Raw genomic sequence first — 16,830 nt, 5'->3', positions numbered from 1 at the left:
GCCCACATTAGTGGACTGATAGAACTAGCCCACTTAGTGTACTGATACTACCCTCCTCAACTGTCGTCACGTGATTTGTATTACTTCTATAATTATTCATATTATTAATGTATGCATTATTTATGCTGTTGCGCACGCTTCAGGATAAACTCAATTTAGGTTTTCCACTGATGTAACAAACAAGAGTGAAATTAACGCGCACTCACCGGGATCTTATTGAACCCGGGTCTCGTACATATAAAGCAAGCGTGCTAACCAGTTGACCAGTAGTATTTAGTCCTATTGACCAGTCGTCCTACAGCTCAATGTTGTATTTGCGTAATACTGGTAATTTGAACGCAGCATTAGAACAGACAGATAATGACTTCCCCGGTATAATCGTCATAGTCCTGGTGTTTATTTGAATGACTCATCTAAATGATTCAGTATCCCAGTGTGCTGGGAGATTTTACTAGATTTATAATTGCGATAACAAAAAAATTGAAATAAAACTATCACCATCTTGGAAACGTTTAAATCTAATTTAAATCTGCACTGTAGACTAAGCCTAATTAGATACAGTTGGGACCTGGATTTTGTTTTACCAAATTCTTTAACCGGCGGATACTGAATAAGAAACCATGTTTAGGTATTGTAGTGGATTAAAGTTTCCTTATTGGGATTTAGAAATGATGCAGACACTTGCTTGGAATTGTCTCCTTTTTAAAACTCCTTATATCCAGGAATGACCGATCTGTAGGGACCCCGTATAATACTTGCGCATAGAATTCGGCCTATGTAGGATTTTAATGAAATTTTCTCTTCTTTGCAGCTTTGATCGGAATATTCGCATTTAAAACTCGCGTCGCGTTTGAAAACCTATAAACTAACGCGATGGCCGACTCGACGGTGAATAAAAACCAATTCAAGGAGGTTTTACCGAAAAACGGTCAGCTCTACCAAGAGGACGTACCGTCTACGGTTCTCTGTAAACCGAAATTAATGCCGCTGAAATCCGTGACGCTGGAAAAACTGGAGCGAATGCAACGAGAAGCTCAGGATATAGTGAAACAACAAGAACTGAACGCAGACAATATAGAACCTCCGCCCGGATTCTAAATACTATTACACGCTGAAATATATTAATATAAGGTAAATACTCGTTCTGAACAAATGATTAACATAACCTCACAATGGATTCGAACTAGACTTGGAACTTATTTGAAATCCAAGTATCCGCGTTGCTTTAACATAACACAAAATTCCACAAATTTTTAATCGAGCTATAACGTTTATTCGGAGCAGAATTATTCCATTCTTCGAGTCCTTTAGATGAAAGGTGGTTGGAACCACTCGAAATATTTCCACTTTTGATATGTTTTAGTTCAATGTTGGATTTTATGTTTTTTTCAACCCACAACTGTGGTTTTTAACGGGCTTATATAAATCAATGTAATCATCAAGAGCCTGTTTAGCCACGTATCACGGTTCGTATCAATGTTCAGATATAGTTAAAATGGGCGCCGTGCCTGATTGACAGCGCCAGACTGAAAACGTCGGACTAGGGTCGCGCCACATTTTACCAAGGGTTAAATTATTTCGTGTGAATTCTAACTGGTTCTGGAAGTGATTCACTTCACTTGCCGCAGCATCATTCTGATAGCAATTTAGTAATGAGTAAGTGATTTACATGTGTAAATGCTGTCGCATTAGACATTTGACTTCTATCTGATGGAGGCCAGTTCGACCCGGGTCAAATTGTGGCCATTATCATCAGTTCGATCATCTTCGAAATCAATCGTAGCTTGAAACCATGTTTTTAGTGAAACTAAGAGTGAGTTTGAAAGTCATTATTCAGCTCAGTTTATAGATGACGTTAAACTGTTCGAGCGGGAAGTTTATTTAATGTCGTCAAACGAAAAAAAAAAAACATGCGTATACGATTTCGGATATGCAAAAAAAATCGTGATTTTATATATTTAGATTTTTCACGCTCGAAACTCTATAGATTTTTTTTGGTACAGCGATCGTTTACGGTATTAGTCTTTGTCATTGGTTGTAACGAGGAGAGGTGTCTTTTTGATTGTAACGAGAATATTCCGCCGATTCTCCGATTACCGTTGGTTTCGTTGCTCGTGTAGTTCAGTTTTTTTTTGGTTTTTTTCGTTTTGTTTAAGTGGATATATATATATATATATATATATATATATATATATTGATAGATTCCGCGCGGAGACAATACCCGTCGTCGCGTTGCGCAAGTTAGAAAACTTCAGCGTCCGTTGAATTATTGAAACGCTGACCGAAATCGTTCCATAGAAATCTATCGCGTCGGCGCAAAAATCACCGGTCGCATTGTCGATGTTAATACGATCTACCGGTGGCCGTCGTCGGGCGCGGCGTCGTCGTCGATTGACGTTACTAAATGATGCAATAATGAGTATATCGCGGCCATCATCGCGTTGTTTTCTGAAAGCTAAAAGCTGATAAACTGGAACCTGTAGTGGTTCATTCATAATTCACGACGCCATCCACTTACGTTCTCCGGGTATTATTGCGTTCGCATTAAAAATTCCATAAAGCCTCGTGAATATTTGATGTCGTCGGGGAAGTTTGAGGGGCGCGTTGCGTAGATCTACCAAACTCTTGCCGCGTTTCAGTTCATCTATAATGTACGCCCGTAATACGTCAGTCCTAATCCATAATTGAAACGGCTTCGACTAAAAGCAACTTATACACTGGTGTCGATTTTGTCAGTCTATTTCTAACTGTCCGTCGTCTAACGGTTATCAGCCGCCAACAATCTCTTGTCGTCGTTGTTGGTAAGTTTTTTTGTTTCATTTTTTGGGGGGGGGGCAATTTGCTTTGAAATGCTCAACGCCGTTCATTTTTTGTGTTAAGAAAATTATACAAGTTTTGTACATCTTAAAGAAGCTGAATTCTCTAGATATTTATTCATAATTTTTTCCTTAAACATTGTAATCTAGTGCAAGTAGTACCCAATTAGATGAAGCTTCATTTCATATAGAATTTCATTTTTAAAGTTGTCTATTGTCGTCAGTTTAAATTCGTTAGTTGTTTTCGAATAGATGAAAATGATCAATAGAAGTTTTAGTGATGATGTGTTGAAGCATGTTTGTCTTGAAATAAGATAAGTGATGTGCGGTGTAGACTCAGTACATTTCTTGTGACCGTCAGATATTTGTATTTGAGTATGTAAGCATTACATTAATAGCGATTTCAGGCGCTTCATTCTGACTTTAACCATATTGAATTATTTTTTCCGACTGGCATTTTTTCTGAGGTACTATGATTGAATAAGTTGCGTAGTGTTTCGAATATTTTGATAATCAGAAAAGTTTTTGGCGAAATTCTCAAGCCCGCTGTCACCTGTGAAATGACTAAAGCTTTTGTGGTTTCAGTTGGTGACAAACGTTGTAAATTTCCGTATCGAAATAGCTATAAATACAACACAATTCATGTTAATCGCTGCATGAAAATACTACGTTGTCGATATATTTGTCAATCGTTACGACCGGTCACAACAAACAGCTGCAGATATTGATGTGTTGATTGTCATGTTTATGAATATTCTATGATCAGTTTTTCTCGTATTATCAATGATTATTGTACGTGTAACAACGTCAGACAATTATAGACATCTTCTACTTCTTCACGGGTGACAAAATATAATGAGTTAGTACGTTACCCGCGCCCTCGATCACGTTCTAGTTCAAGCGGTTCCCGAGGGTCAATGATTAATAATTAACGATGTGGAATTATTAGGCAATGATGATTGAGTCGCCCATCATCATCGTGTGTCCGGTCTCAATATGATGCGCGTGCTATATCTATATTAGATTTCGGGTATATATTATGTAAGGTATCAGTTCTGACCTCCTCATCATTGAGATATCAGAAATATCTCTCAGAGGACTATAGAGTTCAAAGTGTTTGTCGAATTTATAGCTTTTGTTCATTCAGTGAACGGATAAATTGACCAAGAACAAATAGTCTTTAATTCTATTGTTGTGTCTTAAGACTGGTCATAAATTGTTAGATTGGCTTTAGAACTAACGTGGTGTTAAGCCTAGCGCACATTGACACTGCGATTGGAGACAACTAGTTGCCAGGCAGTTTTCGGCGCATGAGAGCAATTGGCTGGATACAATCAGTTGCTCGAATTTGTCGATGTGAGTTAGCTTACGACTGGTTAGCGTCCATCTATCTCCAGTTCCACCCAGTTGCTCATGTTCTACTTTTGAGCAACTAGTTGTACTCAGTTGCTTTCATATCCGTCGATGTGAGCGCTCCATAATCAACAACACATGGTTGTAACTGACTAAAACAAAGCTATTTGTCACGTGACTTGTGATGCCCTCAAGAATATTTGCTGGACCACATCTCAGTTGCTGTCGATGTGTGCGCTATGGACCTAGCGACCGGCATGAGCCTCGTAGTTGCTGGTTTTTACTAAATTTTCGATGTGCGCGGGGTACTCGCTCACTAGCAACTAGTTGTCTCCAGTCGCTTTGTCGATGTGCGCTAGGCTTTAGGTGTAAGCCACGACAGCTATTGAACTCCGGTGTCAAAATGTATTCATTTCCAATGTTTTAACGTAACAGTGAAATGAACTGGTTCCTGTGTTTTTCCAATTTGGATCTTTCTGTTTCCTTCGTGGAAACTATAGCCGCGTTCAAACTACCACTAGACCTTTCTACAGTAAACTAGATTCTAGAATTCTGACAATTCAACCATACCTAACTACTGTACCTAGAATTCTAGGACATTTTCCAAGAAATTGAAAAGGATTCTGTGAGCTTCGCGCTTTAGGTTTTACGATACATAAACTAAGGAAATTGGGAACTTTATTAATCAGCTTTTAAAGGATTTATTCGTGATCAAAATGGTTTTTCGCTTATTACTAATATTCAGAATTTACATTAACTGTATTTCGATTAGGTTGAAATCTATTTATGATTCATACGGTTTGCGATGATTTGTTTTTGAAACGTGACTACATGAGATACGCCATATACATATCTTTATATTTATACATCGACACAACACCAGTCAACTAACAACCAGTCTAGCCCATCACATACAACACCAGTCAACTCACAACCAGTCTAGCCCATCACATACAACACCAGTCAACTAACAACCAGTCTAGCCCATCACGCACAACACCAGTCAACTAACAACCAGTCTAGCCCATCACATACAACACCAGTCAACTAACAACCAGTCTAGCCCATCACGCACAACACCAGTCAACTAACAACCAGTCTAGCCCATCACATACAAAACCAGTCAACTCACAACCAGTCTAGCCCATCACGCACAGTCAACTCACAACCAGTCTAGCCCATCACGTACAGTCAATTAACAACCAGTCTAGCCCATCAACCCCTTAATTAAAAATGTAAACTTGCATAAATGATATTGTCTATTTCACTGTGCGCACAAACGCTGATACAATGATGATGAACTATTCAATTGCATTTATTCTAATATGCGCTTATGAATAATTCAGCGCTAAATGCCCATCATTCGCTTGTAAAATGTGCATTGCAGTTTTGCATCCATTTCTCATCGGCACAAACTTTCATTCCTTCAACGATGATGAGGAAGATGATGATGAAGGCGGTGAAGATGATGTCAGTTGTTTGCATAATTCATGCGACGCTTTCATTAAACGCATGCATTATAGAACGACGACGCCGTAACAACGCGGCTCATCTTTCTCTAACTGTATTTCGTTGTTGTTCATTGTCCGTCGCGTTTATTTTCTATCGACTATCTCTCTTTATCTGAAAAATGCTGCTTCCATCATCCCTCCCTCGCGTGGAATTATTAATTCTGGATTTTGATGTATCGTATTTCTTCAGTAGATGGATCTACAATCTGCCGGGTCTTCAGTAGTTCTGAGTTCTGAGTTCGCTATGAGTTTGTTTCGCCAAAGTTAAACATCTTCTGGTCATGAAATGCAGGCGTGGATCTAAGCCGCCAATATCAATAAGTTCAATATGATCCATTTTCCATAGATTCCATAGAAGGCAACTTAACATTTTAGGCGGGCACACATCCCTCGCATCCTACCCTGGTTTCACCCCTGGAATGTGTATAATACGAATTAGGAATTTTTATAATTATCGATACCTGGTTTTTTTAAAAGAATACTTACAGATGACTTGATTTTGAAATATCATTAGAAGAATGCCAACCTAGTGCATTGAGAAAGGGCACACCGATATAATGCATCTACACCATAGTGCGGTGTATCATTAGTTACTTATATTTCACTATGTTCGACCGAGTTCATCATAGATGATTAGAATCAGTTTACAGGTGCTGCCATCTTTCATTAGAGATAAAAACTAATTAAAGTTGAAAAATAGAAAAGTCAGAAGGCAAAAATAAGCATATTTTTAACTATTTACATGAATAGCCTAGGGCTCAAGGAACATAGACATTAGGTAATTATTTAAGAGAGGTGCTTTCAACTATTATCACGAATTAATCATTTTGATAATAACATATACATTATTTTGAGGAATATAATAGACTTTGACATTATGAAAAATATTACATTTCCACCGCTAACGTGTGAACAATATCATTAATTTCATCAGAAGTGATGCCCAGACCATATGACCGAAAATAGTCTAAAAGTAAAGTGATGAAACATCGAATATCTGAAATATAGGCGCGAGGTTGGGTCCGGGTAGCACCGGTAGTTTGATATATAAATTTAGTTTTATTCAGAATTCTAACGGACAGTTTAACATTGTGTATTTTCAGTACTGAGTGACTGAAACTGGAACCTATAATATAAACACACACACACACGCACACGCACGCGCGATGTCGCAAGATACGACTGAATGTACTCGGAAAAACGGACATTCTCACGTGACACCGACAAACAGCGACGACGCCATCTGGTGGACGCAATCGAACCGACGAAAACGCATGAAACCGTCTCTCGTGATCGATCCGGCTATCGATGAATCGTCGCGAGATTCAAATTTAAAAAAACCAGACGAAAAAGATTCATCCTTCAAGAACAGCAGTAACAACTCTTCATCGGTCGAAAACGATCAAGAAGTCGCGGGCAACGATGAAGACGACGCGGCGTCGGCGACGGTCGCAGATTCCGACGAAGTCGCGAATAAAATCTGCGATATTTGCTGCTTCGAAAGTTCGGACGCGGAGAAATTCATGACGCACGTTAATTTTCATTTGGTCGCGTTGAAATGTTGGTACTGCCACGCGGTGTTCGCAGCCGGTGAATTCCTGAAGAAACACGTTGATCAATGCGTGAATCGAGGTCGTATACGCGACTGTTCGTACTGCGGTGAATCGTTCACCGACCGCGATTCATTACTGTCGCACGAATTCTACGTACATCATATGACACTAGGGGGCAGCGCTAGCGGCGGCGGTACTAGTAGTAATGGTAAAAAATTGAATCGGGCCGAACAACTATTTCGATGCCCGGTTTGTTTCGAGAAGGCGTCGACGTTCGCCGGGTATCAGGATCATTTAGACGGTCATTTGAAATCGGGCGTCGATGAAAGCGCGCTCGAATGTAAACTGTGTCGCGTGACGTTCGCGAACGAGATGTCGCTTCGGAATCACGTGGCGACGTCGCGACATCGCGAGGTCGCCTTACGTGTCAAGAATCTGTTCCGGTGTCATCATTGTAACACGATCTACGTGAATCGTGATTCGTACGCGATGCACATGTTGGAGATCGCGCGCGAGGAAAGTCACAACGCGCTCGCTCAGATGGGTATACATACCGGATCTGGTATCGTCAAGCAGTCAGCTTTACTCTTATTACAGCAGCAGCAGCAGCAGCAGCGAGGGGAAAAAACGATATGCGAAGACAATGAGGTCGATGGATGCTCGAAACGACCGGAACTCGTCGTCATCAAGAAAGAGAAGATCGACGAAGACAGCGACGACGACGGGAAGAATTCGACGAATAACGACATCACGACAGACGTCGCGGCCAGCGACGAAGAGTCGAAGTTCGATCCTCACACGCCTTTATTAAATATAAACGAGTCGATGAAAGCCGTGAATTTGACGTTGTCCGAAAGTCAGAAGCGTCGCGTAGATTACCCGTATGAGTGCGGTGTTTGTAAACGACGTCTCGTCGATCAGGATATGTTCGCGATGCACATGTTGCAGCACGCTCGCCAGACTAACGAAGTCGCCGCGACCGATTCTGTGTCTGTCGCCGCCGTTTTAAACCCTCCGTCGACCACATCGCATCCGGTTATCAAATCAGAACCGGTCGACGCGTATGAAATACCGCGCAGCACGGCTTCCAACCTCTACAGCATCGCGTGCACGTTCTGCAGTTTAAAGTTTCCGAGTCGCGACGGTTTAGCGATGCACGTTATGTTGGATCACGCGACGAACGCGTCGAGCATCGCCGGCGCCTACAGCAGACGTAACGTCAGCGCTAGCGCCACCTCAGCCACGGCGACGAACTACACGACTTTAGAAAACCTCATCAATTCGCTTTATCACGATAACAATAACGCGTCGCCGATGACGACGATAGGGGGCGCCAATTTACAGAATAGAATCGATACGGATATTTACCAGTGTCCGGTTTGTAAGATCGGGTTGAAGGATCAGGACGCGTTAGCGATGCACATGTTGTTACATTCTCATCTGCCGATAAACACCGGAGGAGGCGGTAACTACGGCGACGCGACATCGCGCAATATAGCGTCATCTTCATCGGCATCGTCGCCGTCGACCTCCTCGACGTCGATGCACGACTGGCAACGCTCTATTCTACTCGCTCTTTATAAAGATCAGTCGAATTTCGTCGGACGGAACAGTTCGCCGTGCGACCGCGAACTAGCGGACGAACTCGCCGAGCAGACGGCGTCGCGACATCGGTCGTTAGCCGTCGATTCCGAGGTAACGACGTCGAGCGACGCCCGTAAGTCGATATCCGACTCGGGCGAACTGTTCGACGGTAATATCATCGTTTACGATAAGAACACGGAGACGTGGGCGTGCACCGTGTGTAAGGTAGAGTTCCGTACGTTACTCTATGTTACGCGACATCTCGGACACGTCTCGCACAAGTTACAAGTAGAGAAACGTCTGCGTCTAGAGATGTGTTCATCGAGTACGAATTCTACCGACGAGAAGACCGCAGAATTACCGCGTAGTAACCGCGTTAGTTACGCGACCTCGTTACTCCGACCTCTCGGAGATAGTTTCACGCGACCTCGATCCTCTCACGATTCTACTCCTCACGTGTTCAATTGTTATAAATGTTGCGCCGTTTTTCCGAGTAAAATCTCGTATTACAATCACTTCTCGAACAATGAACATTGTCGCCCGGCGACGGAGACCAGCGCACCGGCGTCGTCGACGGACGCCGAACGACGTTCTCCGTCTAAACGTCCGCGTATGAGTTACGCGTCGACTCATTCGTCGTACGGTCGTCATACCGACCGCAGACGCTGCAGTACGCAGAGCGCCCCCTGCACGTCTGAATCGGAACCGCGTATCGATATACCGTCGCCGATGAGCGTGCGTAGTTACGGTCGAACGTCGCGCGACAATTCGTCGTCGACGTCGTCGTTTTTGAGTCCGAATTCGATTCGACGATCGATCGACGCGTCGTCCAATAATATCGTCGCGTCGGATGAGTCTAAATCACGTAATTCATCGTGCGTACCAGCGCCGTCGTTAGCGCAGTCCGATTGTACGACCGATGTTTTAGACTTCGTTCTGAAACAACCGATTTTATTGATGTGTAAGTTTTGTCAGATGATATTCTGCGATCGAACTCTTTATTATCTTCATATGGGACTGCACAATCTAAACAACCCGTGGCAGTGTAATTTATGCGGTAAAGTTTGCGATGGAGTTCATGAATTTTCATCGCATGTCATTCATTATAATTGAAGCTATTGTTTCGTTTGATTGTATAGCCGCGATCACACACAAGTGTTTTTGGCCCGGAACAACTGTTGAGTTCACGAGGGTGCCAAATGGGCCTGGGCCATATTTGGCCCTACCAAAAACATGAGACCGGGCTAGTGTATCGAGTGAGTTGTTTACGTGTGAATGTGTTCTCTAATTTGATTCGGGTCTGATCCGTGTGATTGCGGCTTATATTTTGGGTGCGGGAGTCTTCTGGTCAGTAGATCATGTGCCCTAACATAATTTTACATCTGATAATTGTGGTCCATAGATATAGTCGCTGTTTATATATGATGCTTCCTAATCTAACAAAAATCTATATAGAGGGGTTCTAGCTCGATTCGGGCCTAGCTCGACTCACATTGTGTATGATGACAATTTGTTGATTTGTGAGTGTACGTGCCTACGTAATATCGACCAATCAGTGGCTAGTCCTCATTTATACAACGAGAAAGAGGTTTCCCCCTTAAAAACAATCCACAAATCGTTCAGAAAATATAGTCTCGTAAAACGTGGAAATATACCTGAAAATCAAACAGTTTTCAACTCTCATCATCGTCATCGTCATCATCATCATCATCATCATCATCATCATCATCATCATCATCATCATCATCATCATCATCATCATCATCATCATCATCATCATCATCATCGCTAGTGTCATTATTCCCTATAGTTTATTGTTGTGCTTTAATCATATATTTCATATTGCAAACTGTAATGTTGCGGTTGTGTTTTTTGTTGTTAGCCGTATTTACGTGATCTATAGTCTAAAACTTGTATACATTTATTACCTTCAAACAGCTCTTGTGTTTAACGTAGAATAAACAACAGTAGACGCTCCTCTTAGAGTCGGATCTCTCCCCATCATTAGATAACCGTTTAATTCGGGGATATTCATCGAAATATTGAAATGATCCGACTCCGAGGCTCGGGGTCTACTGTATATAGTTTTATTATGACTTTCTATTTTATTCTATCAGTTGTTAGAAAAGACAATTTTTTTCTCGGGTCGTACGGCATTTTCCCGGTGACTCTTCCACAGTTTTGGCGGACGTTTAAACGATGAAGATTTGGATGCGTTGAATTATGACATCATTTATTCATTCAATAAAACAAAAATATATATATATTAATATATTTACACATATATGTGTGTATTTTATGCAGGGCAGTAAGGCTACAATAGAACGATACCTTGTTTGTTTCTCCCAATCGGCCCGGTTATTTTGTAAACTGCAGTAAACATTGTAATCAGTTCATTTCTATAACTGCCGGGTCATGATTTTAGAGGAACTGAACTAGTTGCATTAGACATGGCTGCTTCATACGAACAATTCTTTTCTTCTGGACCCGACCTTCCAACTACTAGATGTGTATTTTTGTGATATCGTATTTCGCTGAACCAAAAAGATTCGGAACTATTGCAGCACAGGATCCGCCATTTTGATTTGCTGGGACGCGTCTTCTTCATGAATGATACCCCTTTCTACCCCCCTCTCCTACCCCCCTCTCTTACCCCCTCTCTACCCCGCCTCAGATGACGAATCATGCATTATATACAAATTGTTAACATGTGATTATTCTGCTTGCAAAATTAGCACCGACGACAACGACGAATTCATCATCTCGAAATTAGATATCAACCAGTTGTATTCCCATCCTGGTCAACGCTAGGATCGTGTTCACTGCTTTCTGTAAAATAGACATATACATATCGACTGGTTAACATTCATTGAGGAGGATTTCAGATTGTTTGAAAGACCACCATGGAGCAGTCCATTACCCCGAGTCCCCGCGACGATTCTCGGGTTTGGTAATAGTCTGAACCTACCTGCCATTTTCTCCTGATAACAAAACGCTTGAGTCTAGTTTTTGACAGCGATGTTTCCGGCTTCCTGACGTTATTCTACAAATACAGTGGAACCTGTTAATACGACGAGTCTGGTGAAATTAAACGGGTTTTTGTATTATCTAAATCTTGATTGATATGTTTAGATAGGGTAGCGGAGAAATACTGAAAATCTTCGTAATAATCGTGTCATGTACTTGGTGAAGTTTGAATTATTGATACCTGAAGCCACGGGTGACTCATACACTGTTCACTTTTCAAACGTTTTCTAAAAAGTAAAAAAATATCGCGATCATTAAAACTTCCACCGCACAAAAAAAATTAGACGATGATTCGTGTATTTCGAATAAAAACTCAGTTGAATGGTTACCTGTGATCTTTGATCAATAGTTTAGAGATGAAATCTTTGGCCTCGTTGGAAATGTTATCGAACTCCGGATAATCGAAATTCCATTGACACGACGTAACGTTTTGTAACGTATCCATATCGTGGTCGCCAACGAATGGCGACAGACCCGATAACCTGCACATAAAAAAACCAGAAAAATAGACCGTGGACAGAGGCGAAAATGGATTGTTTTTGCAACTATAGTCAAACCCCGATATACCGCCCACATCGGTGCAGAACGATTTTGGCGGTATAGGGGGTATAGCGGCGTATCGGGGGTGTTTTATTATGTATTTGTATAGGGATGTACATTGAGAAAACCTGGCGGTAGGCGGGGGTCGTGGTAAATAGGAGGGCGGTATATCGGGGGTTGACTGTATATTTTTCTAAAAGAATTTTCAGCAACTTACAAAACATAAACGATGACTCCGATACTCCACATATCGGTGGAATAACTGACGCCTTCGTAGTTGACTATTTCGGGTGCCACAAACTCCGGGGTACCTGCTAGCACCATTAGTTTCTTTTTAGGATTGTACTCTTTCGCTAAACCGAAGTCGATTATTTTCACTCTGTTGCCAGTTCGTGTCAGGCATAGGATATTTTCTGGCTGATACAAAAATAAAACGATGATTATTATTACTGATAAAAATCCGCTATTAAATCAGCGACAAATTATTGCTCTAAAAGTTCCTTTGAAAATTCTCCGTTGTATAATACTAAGTCTGGACGAACACTTTTTGAAAGTGTACTGATAAAATGTCTAATGCCTGTCTGGTGTTTGTAGTTCATTTTCCATTGAAAATGTCTCATGTGAAGTTCTGAACACATGTGAAGTGTGGACGATCAGTTTTTGAAAGTGAAATGTCTAATGCCTTGTGTTTGTAGTTCATTTTCAATTAGAAAAGTCCTGGACACATGAATGGTCACCAGTTGAAATGTATTCACATCGTCCATGTCCAAACCAGCCAATCACATGCCAAAGTTGGCTGGTTCGAGGTTCATTCTCAAGTTGTGATTTGGTCGAATGGTAATAGTGAGTATCAAGGCCTGTGACCAGTATTCACGACGACATGGCGTGTCCCGTATAAGATTCACTATCAATGGTGAACTGACAATCAAACTTACGGGTCGGTTATCTACCATCGTCCTCGCACCTAACCTCTAGCATTTCGCCTATAAGAAGTCTCTCAGTCGCTTTATACGGGAATGATCTCTCGCTCTGAGACCACATACACCGCGATCAGTGTTATAGGCGACAACGTTGTCTTTTGATTTCAATGTTTGATAAATAAAATTCGCTTTTAGGTTTTACATTGGGCTTTAAACATATAAGTAGAAAGTACGTACTTTCATATCTAGATGTAGAATCAATTTGCTGTGCATATAACCAACACCTTCGACGATCTGTTTGCAGAAACATGCGCAAGCTTTTTCCGTCAGAATAAAATCATCGTCGACGACTCTTTCAAACAGTTCACCGCCTTCAATGCTGTTTAGAAATAATAGTTTAATTCATACAAATATAAGGCGTAGGTTTTTTCAGTTTTCAGTAATTAATCATCAATCTATGCATCAATCTATAGAAATCGTACGGAAACTAAAATAAACTCAATTAAATGCTATTTAGTATTTAGAAATTATAGTTTAATTCATATATACAAATATAAGGCGTAGGTTTTTTCAGTAATTATTCACATGCATCAATCTATATAAATGATACGGAAGCGTCCTTGTGACATATTTCTAGAAAATAAAAGAAAAGAAAGGTCTATTCCGAAACTGTAAATAAACTAGAATCAACTCAATTAAAAGTGAAATTCGAAGATAATACGGGATATCGACAAATTCAAGTTCTTGAATTACTCGTTTGATGGCGCTAGTCAGAACCGGAAATCGGAACCTAAATCCTCCATGCTCTAGTTCATTTGCGATGAAAATCTCTCGCTTCAAGTTTTCAATGATCGATATTTTACCTACTATATATCGTCACGTGTAATCCTTTAAATATGGTATTCTACCGCTATGTTGGATATGATAAAACCTCACTGCAAAGGCTAGAAATCACTATAAAGGTCCTAAAATTATCAAAAAACATTTTGCAACGGCTGAAGATGTAAAGACTGGTTGCCAGGTATCACATGGTGGCAGCACTTGACGGCCCAATTTCGATTGTTGGTTCGAGTCCTGGTACTTTTCATATTTTCATTATGAATCTACGAGTGTAGTCCTTCTAAAATCAATTTCATTTCGTAATATTATTTCATATTTATCAGTGTAGTCTGCAATGAATTCACCTTAGAGTCTTGAACTCAACAACAAAGTGATGCCACCCGGCACCAGTCATTACTTCCGTTAGCTGCTTCGAGCGTCATCGCTAAATTTGTGATTTTTGGTAATTTGTTGACATTTCTAGTGATCATTAGCGTTCAAAGTGAGTTTTTATCGAATTCAACACATTGTCAGGATATCATACTTAAAGGATTATGCGTGCCTATGTATAGTAAGTAAAATATCGCTAACTAAAAACTTGAAGCGAGAGATTTTTATCGCAAATGAACTAAAACATGGCGGATTTAGGTTCAAATTTCCGGTTCTGACTAGCGCCATCAAACGAGTAATTCAAGAACTTGAATTTGTCGATATCCCGTATTCCAAGTTAGCCGTCCGGTAATAAACTACTCCGGTAATTAACTTTTAACGTATGGTTTATTCCGCGAGGTTGGAACTCTGTTACTAGGAAACAAAAAACTAAAAACTTACATTTCCAAAACTAGACACATTTCTCGAAGTTTACTAGATGACGCATCGAACGCGTCGTATAGCTGCAGTAATCGGGGATGTTGAAGTTTTTTCATGATTTCTATTTCGTTGATGACGTTTTGTTTCTCGTCTTTGTTACAAACGCTGATGAATTTCGCCGCCAGGAGTCTTTCAGTCGCTTTTTCTCGACATCGTTTCACTTCACCGAACTTTCCGCTGTGGAAAAGTCATGAATTCAGTTTTCGTAAAGCGAAGCTTTATTATGCACGGAAGCCCACATAACAGTTGTTTGAATTGGATGAATCTGGGTTTGAACACTGGGTCGAGATTGATTTGATGACGTCGTATTGAGAGTTAGGATCGGCAGGTGGCCACCTTTTAAGGAAGGGGCTCATTGGTCACACACTACCCTTCAACGAGTTTGTGACCCGCCCCAAGTCAGTAACCTGTCTATGGTTTAGTTTCACATTTCACAAATCACATCATTATGCCCACCCGATTATAAAAGCTTACCACTAACGATTTGGTAACTAACTACCCTTAGCGGCCAATGTATGATGGATGGATGGAAGAAGTGATAACGCCGTATTTTCCCCCATAAATTGTTTTGGTATCAAAATATAAAATAAGTGGCAAGTATTAGCGAGGTATGCTAGTAATGCGACGTATAGGTATGGTGTATACTAATCGAGAACGTATCGTAAACACAGTAGCTGCAGCAGCAGCAGCAGCAGCAGCAGCAACAGCAGCAGCAGCAGCAGCAGGTAGTTTTACCGTGCATCTTCATAGATGTATATGATATATACAGATTTCTACCGAAAAAATGCGCGCGATTATTCTAGAGATATTTATTGAAGAACGATCGATCTACTAACTTCAAACATACCTGCCCAAAAAGTCCATGATATCGTATTCGTCGACTACCCATTGTTTGCTCTTCAGTTGAATGTCCCTGGGCTCAAAAAATTTTATGTCCTCTGAAATACATATGATCGATAATGCGCTGACCCGTGTTATGATGAAATGCTATATTCTAGGTGACTAAGTTGCTGTTGGGCAGTCACTGGTATTTGTGAAAACGAAGGAACTAAAAACGTAGGAACTATTCAATAAATTGCGTTAGAAATGTGGCCGTAGCTTTATATCGTGCAAAGCTTTCGTAGGCAAAAGAAAAACGATGATAAGATTTACTTAAGAGCTTGTAGGTTTGTCAAACCGACTGTGTCATTTCCCTATAGATTGCAGGTTTACCTAATTACAATACGAACAATTGAAGGAGCAAAAGTTTCTCCTTTGTTCAAACTGATGTAGATTGTGTTTACCTTCTAAAGGTTCGGTTTCCTCAATGCGTATACTCATTCTGAAAATGTTGAAAATCCGAAAGTAATCTCCACAAATTCCGAATCTCACTGATGTTGATTTTGGTTTTGTTTATCGGTAAAACTGTTAATCAGCAATCAATATCATCCGATAATGATAATAAGAAGCAGAATAAGCCGCACTAACCTGGATGAAATAGCGTTGTTTTTATACGTTCAGTATCGCAGCTCATTTCACTTGCACCGAGTTTGAGTCAGAGTTGCAGAGAATACAGTTTACTATTTATAAACTGGATGCGGCGGGATAGATACGCAGCGAGTCGGGAGCGAGCACGAGAGAGCGAGTCGGGGGGTTCATTAATCGCGGAATTATCTGGAGATCTGAGTCCGGGGGCATCTGAATTCTTATCCGCGTTGACCGGATCCGATTCGGGCGGAGTCTACTTTGAAAATTTCGAAAACCAGTCTTGCATTTTTTTCTTAGAAATATGACGACAACAAAATTCATCAACAAAAATTAATTAATTTGTTTTTATAGATTTATTTCATGCAATGAT

The 16,830-nt window shown here is 40.8% G+C and overlaps 2 protein-coding genes across 2 annotated transcripts; one reads left to right on the top strand and one right to left on the bottom strand.

Annotated features, from left to right (window-relative positions):
* The first annotated feature begins 988 nt into the window (after nt 1-988).
* LOC141913061 (uncharacterized) lies at nt 989-10,881 on the top strand. Its single transcript, XM_074804503.1, has 2 exons — nt 989-1,131; nt 6,784-10,881. Exon 2 carries the CDS (start codon nt 6,847-6,849, stop codon nt 9,928-9,930), a length of 3,084 nt encoding a protein of 1,027 aa, XP_074660604.1. The 5' UTR covers nt 989-1,131; nt 6,784-6,846; the 3' UTR covers nt 9,931-10,881.
* Nucleotides 10,882-11,508: 627 nt separating this feature from the next.
* On the bottom strand, nt 11,509-16,375 carry LOC141913130 (myosin light chain kinase, smooth muscle-like). The gene is made up of 9 exons (XM_074804588.1): nt 16,277-16,375; nt 15,841-15,931; nt 14,955-15,170; nt 13,542-13,683; nt 12,602-12,801; nt 12,174-12,326; nt 12,026-12,071; nt 11,786-11,860; nt 11,509-11,646 (listed from the first exon to the last, which is right to left on the bottom strand). Exons 1-9 carry the CDS (start codon nt 16,311-16,313, stop codon nt 11,587-11,589), a joined length of 1,020 nt encoding a protein of 339 aa, XP_074660689.1. The 5' UTR covers nt 16,314-16,375; the 3' UTR covers nt 11,509-11,586.
* Between the last annotated feature and the right edge of the window lie 455 nt (nt 16,376-16,830).

The sequence above is a fragment of the Tubulanus polymorphus genome, chromosome 11 (assembly GCF_964204645.1).
Source record: "Tubulanus polymorphus chromosome 11, tnTubPoly1.2, whole genome shotgun sequence".
Classification (NCBI taxonomy): domain Eukaryota; kingdom Metazoa; phylum Nemertea; class Palaeonemertea; order Tubulaniformes; family Tubulanidae; genus Tubulanus; species Tubulanus polymorphus.
This window is presented reverse-complemented; position numbering and strand designations above follow the sequence as displayed.

What these genes read in the sequence shown, in the direction of transcription:
- LOC141913130 (XM_074804588.1), bottom strand. Translation starts at nt 16,313, where the DNA reads ATGAGTATACGCATTGAGGAAACCGAACCTTTAGAAG. An exon ending in ATCATGGACTTTTTGGGCAG is followed by an intron (nt 15,171 to 15,840) that starts GTATGTTTGAAG and finishes ACTTTTCCACAG; the next exon opens with CGGAAAGTTCGGTGAAGTGA. An exon ending in CTATTGATCAAAGATCACAG is followed by an intron (nt 12,072 to 12,173) that starts GTAACCATTCAA and finishes TTTACTTTTTAG; the next exon opens with AAAACGTTTGAAAAGTGAAC.
- LOC141913061 (XM_074804503.1), top strand. Translation starts at nt 6,847, where the DNA reads ATGTCGCAAGATACGACTGAATGTACTCGGAAAAACGGACATTCTCAC.